Below are 23,387 nucleotides of genomic sequence, written 5' to 3' on the forward strand. Positions count from 1 at the left end.
AAACGCTGTAAAAAAAAAAAAAAGGAATAAAAACAATAGTAGAATTGCTGTTTTTTAGTCACCACGCCTCGTAAAAAACAACCAAACGGAGTGTCATAATGATGGCGGCTGCGCGAAAAGCACGCAGCCGCGCATCATATGCTGATGCCACACGGAGCTGTTAAGTGCCTTTTGCACACGCAAAACGCCGCATTTTTTGCGTGCGCAAAACGCACACGCTCGTGTGAATCTGGCCTAAAGGGATTTCCACTGTACTGGTACCTCAGAAGCTCTGCAAATGCAACACAGCGCCCAGAAACCAATCCAGCATAATCTACATGCCAAATAGCGCTCCTGCCTTTCTGAGCTCTGCCGTTTGTCCAAACAGCAGTTTATGTCCACATATGGGGTATTGTCATAATCGGGAGAAATTTCTTTACATGTTTTGTGGTGCTTTTTCTCCTTTATTCCTTGTAAAAAATTTGTACCTTTTATCGGAAAAATTTGATTTTCAATTGCACAGCCAAATTCCACAAAATGCAGCAAAAAAACAGTGGGTTCTAAATGCCCACTTTACCCCTCGATAAGTTCCTTGAGGGGTGTAGTTTGCCAAATAGGGTCACTTTTGGGGGGTTTCCACTGTTTTGCCACCACAAGACCTCTTCAACCGGACATGGTGCCTATTAAAAAGGAGGCCTCAAAATCCACTAGTTGCTCCTTTGCTTTTGAAGCCTGTGTTTCAGTCCATTACCGCATTAGGGCCACATGTGGGATATTTCTAAAAACTGCAGAATCTGGGCAATAAGTATTGAGTTGTGATTCTCTGGTAAAACCTCTGTTTTACAGGAAAACAATGAATAAAAAGGATTTTCTGACAAAAAAAAGAAATTTGTAAATTTCAACTCTACTTTGCGTTAAATTCCTGTGAAACGCCCAAAGGGTTAAAAAACTTTCTAAATGCTGTTTTGAATACTTTGAGGGGTCTAGTTTCTAAAATGAGGTGTTTGATGGGGGTTTCTAATATATAGGCTCCTCAAAGCAACTTCAGAACTGAACTGGAACCTAAATAAAAAAAAAGTATTTTTACATTTTCTTCAAAATATGAGAAATTGCTGCTTATGTTCTAAGTCTTGTAACATTTTAGAAAAATAAAAGAATGTTCAAAAAATGATGCCAACATAAAGTAGACATATGGGAAATGTGAACTAGTTACAATTTTGTGTGGTATTACTATCTGTCTTACAAGCAGATACATTCAAATTCAGAAAAATGCAATTTTTTCAAACTTTTCTCTAAATTTTGCTATTTTTCACAAATAAACACTAAATATATCAACCAAATTTTACCACTAACATAAAGCCCAATGTGTCACGAGAAAACAATCTCAGAATCGATGGATAGGTATAAGCATTCCACAGTTATTACCACATAAAATGGCACATGTCAGATTTGAAAAATGGGTCTGAACCTAGGGCAAAAACTAGGCTGCGTCCTTAAGGGCTTAATCTCATCCACTTTGATGCTACTGTAAATGCTGCAGAATTTCCGCACAAAATTCAGTTGCGGAAATTTCGCAGCGTTTACGCTACGTGGGACCCGGCCTTAAGGTGACTGTGGGTAGGCTTACCTACTGGGCCCCTGTGCACCTGCACAGGTTGTACCAATGGTGTGTCCGCCCCTGCTGTGGTGTATATTTTTGTTTATATTTAGAGACTTAAAATCTCTCCTAACTTTGTGTTCACAGCTGAGGGTTTGTTTTACTCAATCAGTGCAGATAGTACAGATTTCTCACCCTGGTGTCAGGATAGGAGAGATTTTATGCTGCTGGGTTTAGTTTACAGAGGATTTCCTAGGCTGGATACATAGTGGCAGAGTTCCGCCATTAAATGTTTCTACTCACTGATGGCAAGAAGATATTACAAAGTTGCATAACTTTTCATTAGACAATCATTACACTTTATTTACCTAAACCGAACAACTGGTTTATATATTTGTAGATATTTTTATTATCACTTATCCAAAGCCAAAAACCTACTGTGTATTTCAAGGGATAAAAAAGCACATGATCTTCCTGACAAATAATGATACATGTAACAACAATTCTCGTCGAGCAAAGTTCCACCCTTGTTGACTTTAGCTGCGGGCAAAGTTTACAGAATGATTCATTTATTCTGTGAGATTGTATAAATGTAACATTCAGCTGTAATGCTTTGTGTGACGTAAAATAATCTGATATTGTCCTTGTTACAGGAATATGACCAAGAAACTGCTTCTAGTAGATGTGGACTGTGGTGTGGATGATGCTCAGGCTTTGATGATGGCCCTTGCAGCACCAGAAGTTGAGGTCCTAGGAATAACATGCTGTTTTGGGAACACAACCATTGATCATGTCTGTAGGAACGTCTTGCGGGTTCTTCAAGTGTGTAACAGAATGGAGGTAATAATGCATTCTGCTGGAATAAAACTTTTATTTTCCATTGAGAAATCACCAGACCGGATAGCGACCATTCAAAATATTCCATACATTTTTTTACTTGTGCTATAAAAATTTAAATATGAATTGTGATTGGTTGCCCTTCTGATGACTCTGGGCACCCAGCATAGAAACCCATCTCACAGGAGGTCTGTAACTGCAACCATTCATAATCCAGTAAAGCAAAGGCTTTACTATTGTCTAGTAGTTTTCCTTAGGGCATGACCACACATGGCGGAATTCCTCCGCAACTGTCCGCATCGATGCCGCACAGAATCTGCGTTGCAGATTCTGCAGCGGATCTGCACAAAATGTGCAGTACATTGATGCGGACTAGCTGCTGCAGACTGCGGGAAAAGTGCTTCCCTTCTCCCTATCAGTGCAGGATAGAGAGAAGGGACAGCACTTTCCCTAGTGAAAGGAAACGATTTTCATACTTACCGGCCGTTGTCTTGGTGACGCGTCCCTCTTTCGGCATCCAGCCCGACCTCCCTGGATGACGCGCCAGTCCATGTGACCGCTGCAGCCTGTGCTTTGCCTGTGATTGGCTGCAGCCGTCACTTACACTGAAACGTCATCCTGGGAGGCCGGACTGGAGACAGACGCAGGGAGTTCTCGGTAAGTATGAACTTATATGTTTTTTTACAGATACATGTAGATTGAGATCGGTAGTCACTGTCCCGGGTGCAGAAACAGTTACTGCCGATCGCGTAACTCTTTCAGCACCCTGGACAGTGACTATTTACAGACGTCTCCTAGCAACGCTCCCGTCATTACGGGAGCCCCATTGACTTCCTCAGTCTGGCTGTAGACCTAGAAATACATAGGTCCAGCCAGAATGAAGAAATGTCAAGTTAAAAAAGCAAGACGCATCCGCAGCACACATGACATGTGCATGACAGCTGCGGACTTCATTGCGGAACTTTGAATCTCCATTGAAGTCAATGGAGAAATTCCGCCATGAGTCCGCCACTGCTCCGCAACAGACAGAGCATGCTGCGGACACCAAATTCCGCTCCGCAGCCTATGCTCCGCAGCGGAATTGTACGCATCGTGTAAACGAACACTGCTAAATTAAAGTGAAAGTCAATGGAGAAACGGCTCCGCTGCGGATTAACGCTGCGGAGTGTCCGCAGCGGAATTTAAGTGAAATTCCGCTATGTGTGAACCCGCCCTTAGGCTGTGTTCACGTGGAGTTTTTTTACAGGAGAAAAATTCTGCCTCAAAATTCCGTTTGGGATTTTGAGGCAGATTTTGCCCTTCCTGCACGTCATTTGACGCAATTTTCATCGTGTTTTTCACTGTGTTTTTTGCCCGTGGCCATTGAGTGCTACGGGCAAAAAACTCTGAAAAATACGCTCTCTCTGCCTCCCATTGATGTCAATGGGAGTTCAGAGGCGTAAACGCGCGAATATAGGGCATGCCCCTTCTTTCTCCCGCAAGGCGGTTTTACTGCTCACGGGAGAAAACCGCCCCCGCCTCCCATTGAAATCAATGGGAGGCATTTTCGGCCGGTTTTTTAGAAGTTTTGCGGAGCGGTTTCCGCTCCAAAAAGCTTGTCAAAATACTCCGTGTGTGCTTACTGGCTTGAGATAATGGAAATACTGTTAAAATGTTAAAAATTCTCAAAATGTGCAACTTTTGTCTTCTCACTTTAAAAAAGAATACAGGCAAGAAAAGCTGTAAATACATTTTATCCTCATTTATTAAGGCTGTATTTAGACGAGCATTTCAAAACTCATCTGTATTTCATCAGGGAAAAACGGACGATTTTACATGCGACTCAGTATTGTGTCCGAGTGTGTTCCATGTGTCAGTTTTTAATGTCCGTGTAGCATCAATGACCATCAGTTTTTCACACCTGTCAAAAAAGCAGGTCTCTTTTTTTTCTACGTCGACTACCAGCCCATCAGTGGAAAAAAAGGACCGCTTTCAAATAGCATCAGTGTGCTGTCCGAGTTTTTCACAGACCCATTGACTTGAATGGGGACGTCTAAAGAGATAATCAAACCAAAATAGTGAATGCTGTGATTTTCTCGTCACAGAGCGATGTTCAATGCGGAAAATCAGACGTGTAAATAAGCCCATTGACTTAAACGTGTCAGTGTTCAGGCCGTATGCAATCCGTTTAACACTCGGACAGCACACAGATGTGAACATCACTGATCTAAATAGGGCCTTAAAGGGATTGTCCAGTTTCTATCTTTTTTTTTTATTATTTATTTGTAGAATATGAAATCATACAGTTTTCTAATATATACGTATTAGAAATTCTGCTCACATGCCTTTTTTTTTTATAGTACATGAGGCCTGTCACAGTGGAATGGTATAGCCCACAGATTATTCCTCTGTAATGCACCCACAGGCTTACTGAATATGACTAAACATGGCGTCAGTCATGTGACCACACACACACACACACACACACACACACATCTTGTGACCTCAAGCATTCAGCTAGCAACAGTGTTACATGACCTACATGTGTTGTGGCAATATAGCGTGGGCTAAGTGAAAAGGACTAATGGTGGAATAATGATGAACAACTACTTTACTATGCATGCATACCTCCCATCTTTTGAATTCGCAAAAGAGGGACATTTTTAAGCCATGCCCCTAACCACGACCAATATCCCGCATCAACACAACAAATCACGGCCAGATCCTTCTTAAAATAACAAGATCATATTCTCACTGCAGAGCTCTAGACTTACAAAAAATATGGATATCACCAATATTATGGATCAGGTTATATTGTCTTTATGGTACTTTTCCTAACTTGGGTATAACATTTGCTCATCACGGCAGCAGCTGCAGGACAAAGCAAAAGGCTGAGAACAATGAAAGTCAAGAGGGAGACCCTGTGGTTGATGACTTTTCAATTGACAGGTAGCAGAGTTACATGATGGGGATTTTTTTTTCCAGTTGTGTAACTCTGCTACAGGTCAATGGAAAAATCATCCACCAGAGCCCCCTTGTAGATCGCTCCACACACAGCCCCCTGTACATAGCGCCACATACAGCCCCCTGTAGATAACTCCACCAACAACCCCCCCCTGTAAATAATACCACACACAGCCCCCTGTACATAGCGCCACACACAGCCCCCCTGTAGATGGCTCCATACACAGCCCCCCCTGTAGATAGCGCCACACACAGCCCCCTGTAGATAGTGCCACACACATCCCCCTGTAGATAGCTCCACACACAGCCCCCTGTAGATAGCTCCACACACAGCCCCCCTGTAGATAGCGCCACACACAGCCACCCTGTAGATAGCGCCACACACAGCCTTACTGTAGATAGCGCCACACGCAGCCCCCCCTGTAGATAGCGCCACACGCAGCCCCCCCTGTAGATAGCGGCAAACACAGCCCCCCTGTAGATAGCGACACACACAGCCCCCCTGTAGATAGCGGCACACACAGCCCCCCTGTAGATAGCGGTACACACAGCCCCCCTGTAGATAGCTCCACACACAGCCCCCCTGTAGATAGCTCCACACACAGCCCCCCTGTAGATAGCTCCACACAGTCCCCCTGTAGATAGCGCCACACACAGTCCCCCTGTAGATAGCGCCACACACAGTCCCCCTGTAGATAGCGCCACACACAGTCCCCCTGTAGATAGCGCCACACACAGTCCCCCTGTAGATAGCACCACACACAGCCCCCTGTAGATAGCGCCACACACAGCCCCCCTGTAGATAGCTCCACACACAGCCCCCTGTAGATAGTGCCACGCACAGCCCCCCAGTAGATAGCTCCACACACAGCCCCCTGTAGATAGCACCACACACAGCCCCCCTGTAGATAGCGCAACACACAGCCCCCTTTTGTACATAGCGCCACACAACCCCCCTTCCCCCTTGTACATAGTGCCACACAACCCCCTTATACTTTGTGCCACAATGCCGCCAGAGTGGAGAACGATAGAGGTAACCTACTGCTGCCACTCTCCGCTCTGCTTTGACGTCACTCACCGTCAGAAGAAGGCAGGAGTCTTTCAGCGGCGTTCTCACGGGTGTTGATGCCGGCCCGGGAGTGGACCAGTCCAGTCATCTGACCTGTCACCTGGCCGGTGAGGTCAGATGACAGGTCAGGTGACTGGACTGGTCCACTCCCGGGCCGGCATCGATCCCAGTCAGAACACTGCATCAAGACTTCTGCCTTCTTCTGATGCTGATCGCTGCTGCAGTCATCTGGCATGCAGGGCGCCTGCCAGCAGCGATCATCTGTTTTGATACAGCTGCCGTGCCCAGCGGGACATTTTGCAGACTGCCTGGGACGGTGGGACATCGGTGAGAAACCGGGACTGTCCCGCCGGATCCGGGACGGTTGGGACCTATGTGAATGTATTTACTTTCTCCAGATGATGTATAAAATGGATGCCTGTCGCTAGGGGATGTTGTTCATAAAGTTAAATATTTAAAAAAAAACACACAGGAGACAGTGAGAAGAATGCAAGAGCTGCTCATACACAGACACTGACAGACATGATGAGATGCTGCGGGAGGTCAGGGGCTGCCTGGCAAATTTTAGCATGGGGGTCAAGTACATAGCACTGGCCCATGAGTAGCGGCCCATCCTTAACCTGTTTACCTCCACCTGCCGTATAAAGGTGGCAGAGTTAACTGGTCTTTAATCCGTTAGTGACCGCCAATACACCTTTTCACAGCGGCCACTAATGGGCTTTATTCTGATGCATACACCTATTCACGGCGCCGCATCAGAATAAATATACAGAGCAGGGAGCCGTTAAACCAGAGGTAGCTGAGGTCTGGGGGCATCCCTGCTCGAACGGGTAAGATCGATATCTGTATCGATCTCACCCGTTTAACCCCTCAGATGCAGCGCTCAATAGTGAGCGCCACATCTGAATTGTTTTGGAGAGAGGGAGGGAGTTCCCCCTCCCACCGACACCCGGTGATTAGATCGCCGAGTGTCTGTGTCTCCGATGGTAGCCGGGGCCTAATAAATGCCCCCAGGTCTGCCAGAGGCATGGCCTGCTACTACGTATACCAGAGGCATGGCCTAGCAGATGCCTGTCCGTTTTAAATGGACAGGTAGTAATACATAGCAATACAAAAGTATTGCAGTGTATTATAAAAGCGATCGGGTGATCGCATATTAAAGTCCCCGAGTGGGATTAGTAAAAAAAAAAGTTTAATAAAGTTAACAAAAAAAAATTTAGAAAAAAAAATGAAAACCTACATTTTCCCCTTACAAAATGCTTTATTATTTTAAAAAAAAACACAATAAAATAAAAAGGTTACACATATTTGGTATCGCTGCATCCGTATCCCCAACTATAGAGCTATTACATTATTTAACCCGCAAGGTGAACGCCGTAAAAAATAAAAAACAATGCAAAAATTGCTGTTTTCTTTGAATCCTGGCATAAAACAAATGTGATAAAAGTGATCAAAAAGTCGCATCTAATCCAATAAAAACTACAAGTCGTCCCGCAAAAAAACAGCCCTCATACAACTGCATCGGCGGAAAAATAAAAAGTTATGGCTCTTCTATGGAGACAGAAAAACAGAAAAACAAATAATTTTGAAAAAAAAAGGGTTTTTACTGTATAAAAGTAGTAAAACATACAAAATCTATACAAATTTGGTATCGTTGCAATCGTAACAACCCGCTGAATAACGCTATTATGTAATTTATACCACACGGTAAACGGCGTAGATTTAGGATGCAAAAAAGCGTGGCGAAATTTCAGATTTTTTCTATCCCCCCCCCCCCAAAAAGTTAATAAATTGTAATCAATAAATTATATGTACCCCAAAATGGTGCTATTAAAAAACTCAACTTGTCCCGCGAAAAACAAGACCTTATAGAGCTATGTCGACGCAAAAATAAAAAAGTTATAGCTGTTGGAATGCGATGATGGAAAAACGTAAAAAATAGCTTGGTCATTAAGGTTTAAAATAGGCTGGTCATTAAAGGGTTAACCCCTTCCCGACATTTGTCGTATGGATACGTCATGGAAAGCTAGTGCTTCCCGCATTTTGCCGTATCTATACGACAAATGGATGGCACCGGTGCCATCATCACCGGCTATCAGCGGTGTATTACAGATGACATCTGGCTGTAATGGTGGGAACTGAAATTAGCGTTGATCCCCACCATTAACCCCTTAAATGCAGCGGTCAAAAGCGATCACTGCATTTAAGGAGTTTGCAGCTCATCGGTACCCAGCAATGAAATTGCCAGGGTTCTGGTGGCTGCAATGGCAACCGGAGGCCTAATACTGGCCTCCCGGTCTGCCTAGCCCAGAAGCTGTTCAGGCCCCGCTCGGAGGCGAGGCCTGAAAGGCTTCCGTAGCCGATGGCAAGATGGCACCGGCTCATAAGTTGAGCCGGCATCATTAGCTGTGGATGTCAGCTGTATGTTACAGCTGACATCCACCTGTAATGGCAGGAACCGGAGCTAGCTCTGATCCCTGTCATTAACCCCTTAGATGCAGCGATCGAAAACGATTGCTGCATCTCAGAGGTTGCTAGCAGATCGGCAGCCCTGCCATGCAATCAGGGCTGCCGACTGCTGCTATGGCAACAGGAGGCCTAACAATGGCCTCCTGCTCTGCCATTACGGAAGCCGATCAGGCCCCGCCGGGAGGCGAAGCCCAATTGGCTTGCTGTCAGTGAATGACTGGCAGATCTAATACATTGCACTACATAGGTAGTGCAATGTATTATGGAAAAAAACAGACAGTTGGACCTTCAAGTCCGCTAGTAGGAAAAAAAGTGAAAAAAAGTATTAAAACATATAATAAAAGTTTCAAGTAATAAAATACAATTGCCCTTTTCCCTTATCAAGTCCTTTATTATTGAAAAAAATAAACCACACATATTTGGTATAGCCGCGACCACAACGGCCTGAACTATAAAAATATTATGTTATTTATTCCACGCGGTGAACGGCATAAAAATAAACTATACCAGAATTTCTGTTTTTTAGTCACTTTTCCCTACAAATATTGGAATAAAAAGTGATCAAAAAGTCGCACGTATCCAAAAATGGTACCTATAAAAACTATAACTCGTCTCGCAAAAAACAAGCCCTCATACAGCTCTGGCGACTATAAAATTAAAAAGTTATGGTTCTCAAAAATTGGCGACAAAAAAAAATGCATTCTTTTTACAAAAGTAATTTTATTGTGCAAAAAGTTGTAAAACATAAAAAAGTGCTATAAATTTGGTATCGCTGGAATCGTACTGACCCGCAGAATAAAGTTAACATGTAATTTATGACGCATGGTGAACGCTGTATATAAAAAAAAAACACGTGCTTTTCTGTTTACAAACATCCAACGGAGTGTCATAATGATGGCGGCTGCGCGAAAATCACGCAGCCGCACATCATACGCTGATGACGCACGGAGCTGTTAAGTGCCTTTTGCGCACGCAAAACGCAGCGTTTTTTTACGTGCGCAAAACGCACACGCTCGTGTAAACCCGGCCTTACACACATCTATGGATTATTTTATTGGTTTTTTACCCCATTATTATACCACCTGACTATGCCCCTGATGTATTTTGCCCACCTTACATGTACCCCAGCATTAGAAACTGAAATACCAGTAATTCTCCAAACAAAGCGACTACCAAGCAAAATCCACTCTCCAAAAGCCAAATGGCACTCCCTCCCCTCTAAACCCTACAGCGTGTCCAAACAGCAGTTTACTTCCACATATATGGCATCGCCATACCCGGGAAAAGCCTTTTAACAATTTTTGGGTTATGTGTCTCCGGTGGCATAAGCTGGGCACGACATATTTGCCACTGAAATGGCATATCTAGGGAAAAATTTACATTTTTACTTTGCACCATCCACAGCGCAATCATGGAAAAGACCTGTGGGGTGAAAATGCTCTCTAGACCCCTTAATAAATGCCTTGGGGGGGGGGTGCAATTTCCAAAATGGGGCCACTCAGGGGTTTCTTTTATTATTTTACATCCGAGCCTCGTGAACCAATACCTTGTAAATCGCCAAATTAGTCCTCAATTTTACACGGTACTCTTTCACTCCTGAGCCCAAATGTCCAGGCAAAAGATTAGGGCCACATGTAAGGTGTTTCTAAATCCGGGAAACACAGCATAATAAATAGAGAGCTGTCTTGTTATGGTGGCACAAGCTGGACACCACATATTGGCATATCTATGGAAAAAAAATCCCATTTTCACTCTGCAACATTGAGTGCACACTAATTTCTGCAAAACACCTGCGGGGTTAACATGCTAACTACACCGCTAGGTGAATACCTTGAGGGGTGTCGTTTCCAAAATTGGGTCAGTTCTGGGAGGTTTCCACTGTTTTGGTCCCACAGGGGCTTTGCAAATGCGACATAGCGACCAAAAACCAATCCAGCAAAATCTGCACTCGAAAAGGCAAATGGCGCACCTTCACTTCTGAGCCCTACTGTGTGCCCAAACAGCAGTTTATGACCAGATTTGGGGTATTGCCATACTCGGAAGAAATTGCTTTACAAATATTGGGGTTCTTTTTTTCCTTTATTTGTTGAGAAAATGTAACATTTTAAGCTAAAGCTATGTCTTATGATGAAAAGGGATTGTTTTTATTTTCACTGCCCAATTCTAATAAATTCTATGAAACACCTGTGAGGTCAAAATGCTCCCTACACCACTAGATGAATTCCTCAAGTGGTGTAGTTTCCAAAATGGCGTCACTTGTGGGGGTTTCCATTGTTTTGTCCCCTTAGGGGCTTTGCTAATTGGAAATGGCCTCAACAAATCATTCCTGCTAAATTTGAGCACCAAAAGCCAAATGGCGCTTTTTCCCTTCTAAGCCCTGTCGTGTGTCCAAACAGTCGTTTATGACCACATATGGGGTACGGTTTTACTCGGAAGAAATTGCTTTACAAATGTTGAGGTGCTTTTTCCCCTTTAGTCCTCGTGGAAATGAGAAAAAAATTAGTTAAACCTACATTTTCTTTGAAGAAATTAGATTTTAACCCCTTCCCGCTTTGGCCACTTTTGACCTTACTGACAGAACCTCATTTTTCGAATCTGACATGTTTCACTTTATGTGGTAATAACATTGGAATGCTTTTACATATTCAAGCGATTCTGAGATTGTTTTCTCGTGACACATTGGACTTTATGTTACTGGCAAAATTTGCTTGATACATTCAGTATTTAATGGTGAAAACCATCTAAATTTAGCTAAAATTGCAAAAATTAGAATTTTTCTAAATTCAAATGTATCTGCTTGTAAGACAGGCCGTTATACCATACAAAATTGTTGCTAAATAACATGCCCCATATATCTACTTTAGATTGGCATTGTTTTTATGAACATCCTTTTATTTTTTTACGACGTTACAAGACTTAGAACTTTAGCAGCAATTTCTCACATTTTCAAGAAAATTTCAAAAGGCTATTTTTACAGGGGCCATTTCAGTTGTGAAGTAGCTTTAAGGGCCTTATATATTAGAAACCCCCAATAAGTTACACCATTTTAAAAATGTCACCCCTCAAAGTATTCAAAACAGCATTTAGAAAGTTTCTTAACCCTTTCGACGTTTCACAGGAATTAAAGCAATGTAGAGGTGAAATTTACAAATTTCATTTTTTTTTGCAATGTTAAAAACTTTTGTGTCAAAAAAGACAAAAGTATAGTATGTATGCTACCTTTATTGGCTAACCATACATTTTTAATCAATGTTTTTTGTAACACAGAAAGTTTTACCAGAGAAATGCAACTCAATATTTATTGCCCAGGTTCTGCAGTTTTAGGAAATATCCCACATGTGGCCCTAACATGCTTATAGACTGAAGCACCGGCCTCAGAAGCAAAGGAGCACCTAGTGGATTTTGGGGCCTTCTTTTTATTAGAATATATTTTAGGCACCATGTCAGGTTTGAAGGGCTCTTGTGGCGCCAAAACAGTGGAAACCCCCCAAAAGTGACCCCATTTGGGAAACTACACCCCTCAAGGAAATTATCTAGGGGTATAGTGAGCATTTTGACCCCACAGGTTAATTGCAGAAATTATTGGAAGTAGGCCGTGAAAGTTAACCCGTTAGTCACCGCCAATACACCTTTTCACGGCGACCACTAATGGGCTTTATTCTGATGCATGTGCCTTTTCATGGCGCTGCATCAGAATAAATAAACAGAGCAGTGAGCCGTTAAATTTCAGTATCGATCTCACCCGTTTAAACCCCGAGATGCGGCGCCCAATAGCGAGCGCCTCATCTGAGTTGTTTTGGAGAGAGGGAGGGAGCTCCCTCTCTCATTGCACCGACACCCGGCAATAAGTTCGCCAGGTGTCGTATCTTCGATGGCAGCCGTGGGCCTAATAAAGGCCCCCAGGTCTGCCTGTAGTGAATGCCTGCTAGGTCATGCAAGAGGCATGGCCTAGCAGATGCCTGTCCGTTTTCAACAGACAGACAGTAATACACTGCAATACAAAAGTATAGCAATGTAGTTTAAAAAAAGTTAAATAAAGTAAATTTTTAAAAAGAAGCGGAAAAAAAATGAAAAACACACTTTTTCCCCTTACAAAATGCTTTATTATTAAAAAAAAACCTAAATAAAGTAAAAAAGTTACACATATTTGGTATCACCGCGTACGTAACGACCCCAACTATAAAGCTAATACATTATTTAACCCGCACGGTGAACGCCGTAAAAAATAAAATAAAAAAACAATGCAAAAATTGCTGTTTTCTGTGAATCCTGCCATAAAAATAATTTGATAAAAAATTATCAAAAAGTCGCATCAACTCCAAAATGGTACCAATAAAAATTACAAGTCGTTCCCCCAAATAAAAAGCCCTGATACAGCTGCATCGGCATAAAAAAGCTATGGCTCTTCAAATATGGAGACACAAAATCAAATAATTTGAAAAAAAAAAGTGTTTTTACTGTGTAAAAATAGTAAAACATTAAAAAATCGATACAAATTTGGTATTGTTGCAATCGTAACAACCCGCTAAATAAACTTATTGTGTTATTTATACCACACGGTAAACGGCGTAGATTTAGGACACAAAAAAGAGTGGCATAATTTGGTTTTTTTCTATTCCCCTCCAAAAAAAGTTTAATAAAAGTTAATCAATAACTTATATGTACCCCAAAATGGTGCTATTAAAAAAAATACAACTTGTCCCGCAAGAAAACAAAACCTTATACAGCTATGTCGACGCAAAAATAAAAAAGTTATAGCTCTTGGAATGCGACGATGGCAAAACGTAAAATATAGCTTGGTCATTAAGGTATAAAATAGGCTGGTCATTAAAGGGTTAAACAATACAACCGTAAAAATCCCAAATTATATTGACACAATAGAGACACATATGGTCACTACATAATACAAGCAGACAAACGCACATTCACTAAACTCAGCCATGCACACGTGCTCACATCCACTACCTAAATGTACTTTCGTATTATACACACACTCACTGTGTACATACGGGCACGCACACTACATACATACATCACATAGATACATTTTGGTGACAGATTCTCACCTCTTTCTTCCTAATGAAATTGGTGCACAGTAAATTGAAGTGCACTTTGCAGCCAATTGGAAATCCTGTTGTAGCAGCAGAAGGGAAGAGGTGAGGGGCAGGTCACTGAGGGTAATGTGGACGGGATCTATTCTGTAATTGAAGAGGTTTTCTATATTTATTTTTTTAAAGCTTGTTTTAACAGAAAATGAAACCAACAGAAACGTCAGAGACATCCACTAACGTTATTGATTCTTGGCTGTTCCACCACTGATGGTTCTCTGGGTCTCTGATGCATCTTTTTTCATAAGGCCCCATGTAAATATACGGCTAGGTGTCCGTCGGCCATATAAATTAATGGGTCCTTAATTACGGACCATATTTACAGTCCGTAATTATGGACGGCATCTACGGTCGTGTGCATGGGGCCTAACTTGGTGTCGTAGTGTATCGTCCATAAAATTGTCTGTCACATTACCACAGCGTGATGTGACATTGTTATGGACGACAGACATGACCCCAGATTATAAATTAAGAAGCATAAGGGATCCCAGGAAACCATCAGTAGTGGAACAGCCAAAAATGAGTAATGTAAGTCTATGGTATGTATTTCATACACAGGAATTATCAAAAAAGAAACCCAGAAAACCCTTTAATTATTGCTTTCTTCAGAGAATACGAATATCAAACCTGTTCTAACAAATGGAGTGTCGGGGACAGGGCTGCCATTACAAAATGTTGAGCCCATACTGGTCAATCATCAGGGCACTCATAAAATAGATTCTCATAAAATAGGGGGGCCCTGGGAGGTAGATCATCAACCCCCATCTCCCCTATACAGAATGCCCCACATTACCTGTTTATAGTGTCATAGCCCCTTGTATGGTGCCACACACATATCCCCCTGTAGATGGTGCCCCACATATCACCATGTAGATGGTGCCACACGCAGCCCCCTGTAGATGGTGCCACACGCAGCCTCCCTTGTAGATGGTGCCACACGCAGCCTCCCTTGTAAATGGTGCCACACACAGCCTCCCTTGTAGATGGTGCCACACACATCCTCCGTTGTAGACGGTACCCCACCTTTTTATTGTTATTCTAGCACTGTGTCAGAGATTGCAGATGCATTTGCGATCCCAACATGAAAACATCACTCTTGACGGCTGGATTTAACCCCTTCCAGCTTTGACCACTTTTGACCTTCCTGACAGAGCCTCATTTTTCAAATCTGACATGTTTCACTTTATGTGGTAATAACTTCGGAATGCTTTTACATATCCAAGATGGTTTGCAGAGGGGACAAAACAGTGGAAACCCCCCAGAAGTTACCCCATTTTGGAAACTTCTAGTAAATGTAGGTTTAACAATTTTTTTTTCATTTTTACAAGAAGTAAAGGAGAAAAAGCACCACAACATTTGTAAAGCAATTTCTTCCAAGTAAAACAATACCCCATATGCGGTCATAAACTGCTGTTTGGAGACCCGGTAGGGCTCAAAGGGAAGGAGTGCCATTTGGATTTTGGAATGGTTTCTGGTCGCCATGTCACATTTGCGGAGCCCCTGTAGTACTAGTTTAGTGGAAACACGCCAAAAGGTACTCCATTTGGGAAACGACACCCCTTGTGGAATCATCTAGGGGTATTTTGAACCCAAAGGCTTTTTGCTGAATTAATTAGAATTAAGCCGTGAAAATGAAAAATATTTTTTTTTCCAATAAGTTGTAGATTTAGATCAACATTTTTCATTTTCACAAGGAATAGAAAAGAAAAAGCACCCCAACATTTGTAAATCAATTCCCCAGAGTATGGTAACACCCCATATCTGGTCATAAACTGCTGTTTACATATATGGGGGGGGTTCAGACAAAAAAGGTGTGGTATTTGACTTTTGGAGCGTAGATTTTGCTGGAATGGTTTGCAGACGCCGTGTCGCATTCGCAAAACCCCGGATGTACCCAAAAAAAAGTGACCCCATTTTAGAAACTACACCCCTAAAGGAATTTATGAACGGGTGTAGTGAGAATTTAGACGACACTGGTGTTTTTCAGAAATTAATACGCAGTGGATGATGCAAAGTGAAAATGTTAATTTTTTTCACCGATCTGCCGTTTCACTGCACAATATGTTGTGGCCAGCTTGTGCCAATGGAGAATCTTACCCTATAAATTGTTGAGCGGGTTCTCCCGGGTATGGTAATGCCTTACTTGTGGACATAAACTGCTTTTTGGGCACACTGAAGGGCTAAGAAGGGAAGGAGCGCCATTTGGAGCATGGATTTTGCTTGGTAGTTGTTCTGTTTGGAGTATTACTGGTATTTCAATATATAATGTGGGGGCATATGTAATATGTGCGGAGTACAGCAGGGCATAATAAGAGGGTATAATAATGGGATAAATAATACAATTATCCATAGATATGTGGTACTCTGTGAAGCAATCCGTTACCCACAGGCCAGTGTCGCACTGATAAATGGTGTCCTTTCTTTTGCCCCTTTTCTAATACTCTGCACATTTTTGTGACTATTTTTCCTTTGTAGTTTGGAAAATTTTGCTGGGAAAGTGTTGGTATAATACGGGCACCCTCTCTTCTAGCAGATGTGCTATGTCCCTTCCCTTCCTAGTTCCTAAATACTATGGCCCTGAAAATGAAGGAATGTTCCCCTCCGGCCTGCACATCAGGATTTTTTTCATCACTGCATTGCTAATGCCGTAACTGATTTATTTTTCGGTTGATAGAGCTGTGTGCAGACTCGTTTTTTAGATTTTCGTTCTGTAGATTTTGGGACACATACGACTTTTTGATCACTTTTTATTTAATTTTTTGGAAGAGGAAATGACCAAAAACATGCAAATCTGGAATAGTTTTTTATTGGGATTTTTTTCAGCATTCATCGTGCGCCATAAATTACTTGTTAACTTTATTCTGGGGGTCGATAGGATTACGGCGATACCAAATTGACATAGTTTTTCATGTATTGCAGCTTTTACACAATAAAATCTCTTTTTTTTTTTAATAATTTGTTTTCTGTGTCGTCATATTCTTTGCGTGGGCAAAGCTGTGTGTCAGGGATTTTTTTTTGCTGGACGGGTTGTCATTTTTATTAGTACTATTTTGGAGTAAATGTGACTTTTTTATCACTTTTCATTCCATTTTTTGGGAGGCGATGTGACCTAACAGGGATTCTGGCGTTGTTTTTCTTTTTTTTACGGCGTTTGCCGTGCGAGATAAATTACATAAGTTTTATAGTTTGGGTCGTTACGTACACGGCGATACCAATTATGTATAGTTTTCTTTATTTTTTACGTTTTTTCCAATAATAAAAACCTTATTATAGAAAAAAAAAGGCAGTTTGTCTTTTTTTTTTTTTTGCTTGAAACTTGTTTTTTTTTACAATATTTTTATTAACTTTTTTTATTTGTCCCACCAGGGGACTTAAAGGCCTAAAGCCCTGATTGCTATTCTAATGCACTGCACTACATATGTAGTGCAGTGTATTAGAACTGTCCGTTATTCACTGACAGCAAGCTGATGTCGGCGTTTTGCGTGCGCAAAAGGCACTTTAACAGCTCCGTGTGTCATCCCCGTATGATGCGCGGCTGCGTGATTTTCGCGCAGCCGCCATCATTATGACACTCCGTTTGGATGTTTGTAAACAGAAAAACACGTGGTGCTTTTCTGTTTTCATTCATAGTTTGACAGCTGTTGCGCGAATCACGCGCGTCCCATGGAAGTGCTTCCGTGAGGCATGCGTGATTTTCACGCACCCATTGACTTCAATGGGTGCGTTATGAGCGAACAACGCACAAATATAGGACATGTCATGAGTTTTTTGCAAAGGACTCACGCTGCGCAAAAATCACAGACTGTCTGCACTGCCCCATAGACTAACATAGGATCGTACGCCACGCGTGAAAATCACGCGCGTTGCACGGACGTAAATCACGCTCGTGTAAATGAGCCCTAAATGTGAGGCACATGGAGGTTCAAAATTCATAATACCTCGTGCCTCACATTAACAAATGAAAGAACGCTGTTTTTATTTTATTTTGTAACAGCGTAAACATTATAAATGACGCTATGAATTTATTACGGTCGCAACGTACCGAATATGTGTATATTTTATGTATTGAGACTTATTTTAATGTTTATTGTAAAAAAAAAGTGTTGTTTTTTTTAAATTTAACATGACTTTTTTTTTTTTTTACTTTTTTTTTTTTTTACTTTAAGGTACTGGCATATCTATATGCCAGTACATTAGCCTGTGTACTGACAGTACACAGGCAGCTGCTGGAACATACCAACGTATGCCCTAACAACAGGAAATATGGTAAGACAGCCCGGGCGTCCTTCAATGGGATTCCCTGTGACACAATCCAAAGGGCATCCCCCTTCTCACTTACCCCTTGAATGCGGCGGTCAGCTTTTATTGCAGCATTCAGGGGAATAACGACTGAGATGAGAGATTTCTCTGATCTCCGCCACAGGGCTGCGGTTGTGTAATACAGCCATTGCCCCGCTCCTGACAAGTGTGTACACGCGGTCAGCATGAGGTAATGCGGCCGGCGCTTCACTAATGCAGACACTAAAGACAGAACATGGGAGTGTTTTGTGTGTCCGTCATGTTCAGTCTTCAGTGCCGGCAATCATCAGTGCAGCGCCGGCCACATCACATCATGCTGACCGCGCGCACACTTGTCAGGACTCAGGAGCGGGTCAATGGCTGTATTACACATGTATCACACAGCCGCAGCCCCGCTCTGACTAAATTCATGTGTTACAATGCTAAGCTGTGCGGCTGCACAGCTTAGTTTCGAATTACATGAAATAATGGTATTGAATTGTTTGAGGGTGCACGGTATCGAAACAGTATCGAAGTTTCGATGAATCATGCATCCCTAATACAGATGTGTCCACGTTTACTTTTTCTTGAATTGCGTTAAGTTATACAACTTGTCATGATGCCAATTTAACCCAATCTCACGCTATCCAGTAAAAAACATATACATTAGACGTATACTTTTTTTTTAACATGAGTCTATGGGTGAAGGATGGTTGATGGATGCCATTCGTTGCGCATAGACTCCCTTGTAAAAAAAAAAAAAAAAAAAAAAGTTATGTTTAACATATGCGTTTTTTATTCCACTGGATGGCTGTGACGTATACTTTTTTTTCCAACATGGAAGACTATAGGTAATGGAAAGCTGGCGGATGGCATCCATCGGAGGTATAAGATTTTTTTTTTTTTCATATTTTACATATCGCGTCCTATATCATGGGCGCGATATCATGTCTAATTTAGAGAGAAAGTAAGGGAGGACACATCTGTGAACTGTGAAATGGTGTTCGGAGGAGAATTGCAGAAAAAGTATAACAGGCATTTGGAAATGGGTTACAGAAATATTGGGTAGGAAAGGTTATACAGAATTGGAGAATAAATTGTAGAATTGTTATAGATTTAGAAAGACATTGAGAGTTTTCTGAATAAAATGGGTATGGACATCACGGGTTTGGAAGAACATTAACGTATATTATATTTAATGAATTATCAGATCCCAGTGTTTCGTGGTGCCTCTAATTCACTTTTGGGAGAAATCAATCAGGAGTATTCCCACTTTGGAGGTGATGGTTTGGGAGATGCAGAAGATCCCAACAGCCCGGGACTAGAATACTTACAGAAAGAAGATGCTGTGCATGCTCTCATAAGGATAATTAATCAGTACGAGGATCAAGTAAGATAATAATCCGTTTTTACATGTTACATGTATGCAAATCACCAAAGTACTGAAGAACATGAAAAGGGTTGTCCCATCTTTTTTTAATGGAAGACTGGCTAGTGATCAGCTGCAGTGGAAAGTGGTATTACATGGCTCCCTTTCAAATACGATCTAATAGATGGTGCGATGAGTCCTCCAGAGCAGGAGCAGCTCTTTAAAGTGGCTCTCGGCTCTAGCTTTTAGGGGGGTGCTGTGCAGGAGAGCCGATTAATCACATCCATATGCCTTAATAGGGCAAATGGACATTTGTAACCCTGATGTGACAACCCCTTAAAGGGAAGTAAGATACACCTAGGACGAGATTTAGGGGGGTGGCAAACTAAGCAACTGACCAGGGCCCTCATTTCCTATGGGGCCCTTAGGACAGAAACCCCTAAGAGCAAAATGAGTAGAGCAGAAAAACATTTTACTCCTGTCAGTTCAAGGTGTGTGGCAGAACATTAGTTTACCGAGTGCTCTCTACGGAAAACTATGCTTCTGGGTCTTCTGCTCTGCATCTGTATAATGGCGAGGCCTTATTTAGCTTGTTGACCAGGGTTCCATTCGCTACATAACCAGCTGTTTTCTTGAAAAATGGTGGGAGTGCTAAGTATAATCTTCTCACAATGTTTTGTGTTCTGCCAGCATTACTCCAAGGTAGTGCAAAGTTTTGTCCATTTAGATGGCGTAAAATGTGTAATAAATGAACCAATGTATCACATCTGTGATGAAATGGTTTAAAACATGTTGGGAAGGCCATCAAATATTCAGGTTTCACTGTCTTCAACACAAAAATGTTTAACTCATTGGACTGAACATTAGATCAATGTAGGTTAATCAGCTCAGTCAATAGTAGCCAATCTTTATCTACTCTCAGAATAAATTGTACTGTGTGCGACCAATGGTAATCCCAGGCATCACTATGTTCTGGCTGGTGAGGCCACAGTAGAGAAAGATTGAGAAGCCCGGCTTTAGTGTAATGGTCAGTTCACTCTGCATTTACAGTGTATTTTGAAGGTATAAATCAGTATTTCCTTCCTGATTGATGCCTCTGACGGATGCCCTATGTTAAATAAAATGTACCTCACGCTGTATATGTTTTTTTTGTGGGATACCATGGTGTGGGAGCTTTCCCATCGCATACTCTAAGTTGACATTGCACACACAGTGTAATTCAGCCTTATCAGGGCACTTATCGCTACATCATGGTATATCATTTTGCCTGCGTTAAGGGTAGCATGAACGTTCTGACAGGTTCCCTATAAAATCCTCAAAGCTCTGTGGTTGACATCATATGAATGTAATGCATTTTTTTTTTTCCCTTGTAACATATAAGATAAACTTGGTAGCATTGGGACCCTTGACTAATCTAGCCCTGGCAGTCAAAATGGATCCAAGTCTTCCAAAGAAGCTGAATAAACTGTACATAATGGGAGGAAATATAGAAGGTAATGGACTTCACTAACTAAACCAACTATGTAATACTCATCTTTAGTCATTGTTATAATGTGCTGAAAATTTAGGATAAATGTTGTTTATACTGGAAGTAATATTGCTGAAATTGCATTGAACATAATGTATCTGATATTTTCCTAAGTGAGGCTTCGTTCACATCTGCGTTGGGGTCCCGTTCTGACGTTCCATCGAAGCTTTAAATCAGAACGGGTCCCTGAACAGACACAAACGGAAACCAGGAGGTTTCCGTTTCCATCACCATTGATTTCAATGGTGACTGATCCGGTGCCCATGGTTTCCGTTTGTGTCTGTTGTGCACCGGACCCGTAGTTTTGCCGGAAGCAATAGCATAGTTAACTACGCTATTGCTTCCGGAAAAACGACAGGTCCGGTGCACAACAGACACAAACGGAAACCATGGGCACCGGATACGTCACCATTGAAATCAATGGTGATGGAAACGGAGACATCTGGTTTCAGTTCGTGCCAGTTTGTCTGTTCAGGGTCCCGTTCTGACGGAAAGCTCCGACGGAATGTCAGATAGGGACCCCAACACAGATGTGAACGAAGCCTGACAGATAAGGAAAATAATAATTAGCTGTGTCGTGTTTATAATATTATTTCCAAATATTTTTTTACCTCATCATAACCTCTCATATATGGATAAAATAACTAAAACACTACTCAAACATTAAGATTCTAAGGGCTTGTTCACATCACCATAGCCCTTCCGTTGAGCAGTTCCGTCGGAGGTCTCCGTCGGGTTAACCCCTCAATGGAAAGGCAAACTATTGACTGCGCTATTGATTCCGTCAAAACGACGGAACCCTGTCACACCGGTGACAGATGGAAACCATTAGCTAGGTTTCAGTTACCATTGAGTTCAATGGTGAGGGAAACGGAAGCTGAGGTTTCCGTTTGCCTTTCCTCTGAGGGGATAACTCGACGGAAACCTCAGACGGAACCCCTCAGCGGACACAGACGGTGATGTGAACACAGCCTAAGACCTTGTTCACATCAGCGTTGGGTTCCGTTAGACCTTTCCGTCGGAGGAATCCATGAACGCAAAGGCAAACAGAAACCATAGCTTCCGTTTCCATTACCATTGACTTCAATGGTAATGCTTCTGTTGCAAATGGTTACCGTCTGTTTCCATTCCATAAGGATTCAGTTTTTTTAGCGAAAATAGTGCAGCTGACTAAGCTATTGTTTCTGTGAAAAAAAACGGAAACCTTACAGAACAGAAACCAATTGCAATGGAAGCATTACCATTTAAATCAATGGTAATGCAAACGGAAGCTATGGTTTCCGTTTGCCTTTTTCCGTTGATGGGTTCCTCCGACGGAAATGTCTAACGGAACCTATGAATGGAACCCGACGCTGATGTGAACGAGGCCTAATTTTGGTATTTTATATTGTTTATAAACATTTAAAAAAAATAAAAGGCATCTGCATTAAAACTTGCTCTTCTACTGAAACACAGTATTAGACCTCATGCACATGGCTTTATTACAAATTCCTGTAGTTCTGATACTCAATAGAATGCCGATAGGCTGCTATGGACCCATACTCTACCTCGGTGTGCCTTCAATTTTTATATTTGTTTTTTGTTTTTAAATGTGGCATTGTCCATTACACTATGCTCCTAGAGGCACCGTACATGGCATGCAGTGTGCTTACGAGTCTGTTGTACAGTGTCAGTTTACATAGCACCCACAGTTGTATAGTGTAGTCGTAACAATTTTTATTTTAACATTTAAAAAAACAATTAAAGTGCTCCATTTCTTGTTTCAGGCAGAGGGAACAGAACAGCCTGTGCAGAATTTAACTTCTACCTGGATCCAGAAGCTGCTTATATTGTTACAAATGAATTTAGCTGTCCTATGTTTATTGCTGCTCTGGAGTTCATCCGTGAAAACTGCCTAACAACGGTATATATCATTTTGTTTAGCGGATTTTGCTCTAATGTTAATGCTGCCAGATAGCAGTGATTGTACGCGGTCATGATTTAACATGTCTTAGTAAAGCTGACAGTCATCACACACTCCGCATTGGTGAAAAGATGATGTCCTGCTGTCATAATTGGTAGAAGATTAAAGGGTCAGACGCTATCTATTCACCAACTATCTATATTTTCCAGCTAACAGTCACCTGTGACGAGCAGCTCAATTGGTATTCCATCTGGGTTTCTGAAGTTAGCGCTACAGTGTTTTTTTGTTATTTTTTATAATCTGTATT

The 23,387-nt window shown here is 41.9% G+C and overlaps 1 protein-coding gene across 4 annotated transcripts in view; it reads left to right on the forward strand.

Moving 5' to 3' along the window:
• The window catches only part of LOC142740892 (uncharacterized), a 61,114-nt gene that overhangs the window by 36,273 nt on the left and 1,454 nt on the right, over nucleotides 1–23,387 (forward strand). For all 4 annotated transcript variants that reach the window (XM_075850316.1, XM_075850313.1, XM_075850314.1 and 1 more), the window contains exons 2-5: nucleotides 2,230–2,416; nucleotides 19,491–19,670; nucleotides 21,031–21,142; nucleotides 22,944–23,080. In XM_075850316.1, the coding sequence (XP_075706431.1) occupies nucleotides 2,234–2,416; nucleotides 19,491–19,670; nucleotides 21,031–21,142; nucleotides 22,944–23,080 (612 nt within the window). In that variant the 5' untranslated portion in view covers nucleotides 2,230–2,233. The remainder of the gene's footprint in view (nucleotides 1–2,229; nucleotides 2,417–19,490; nucleotides 19,671–21,030; nucleotides 21,143–22,943; nucleotides 23,081–23,387) is intronic.

This window comes from Rhinoderma darwinii, chromosome 2 (assembly GCF_050947455.1).
Source record: "Rhinoderma darwinii isolate aRhiDar2 chromosome 2, aRhiDar2.hap1, whole genome shotgun sequence".
Lineage (NCBI taxonomy): Eukaryota > Metazoa > Chordata > Amphibia > Anura > Rhinodermatidae > Rhinoderma > Rhinoderma darwinii.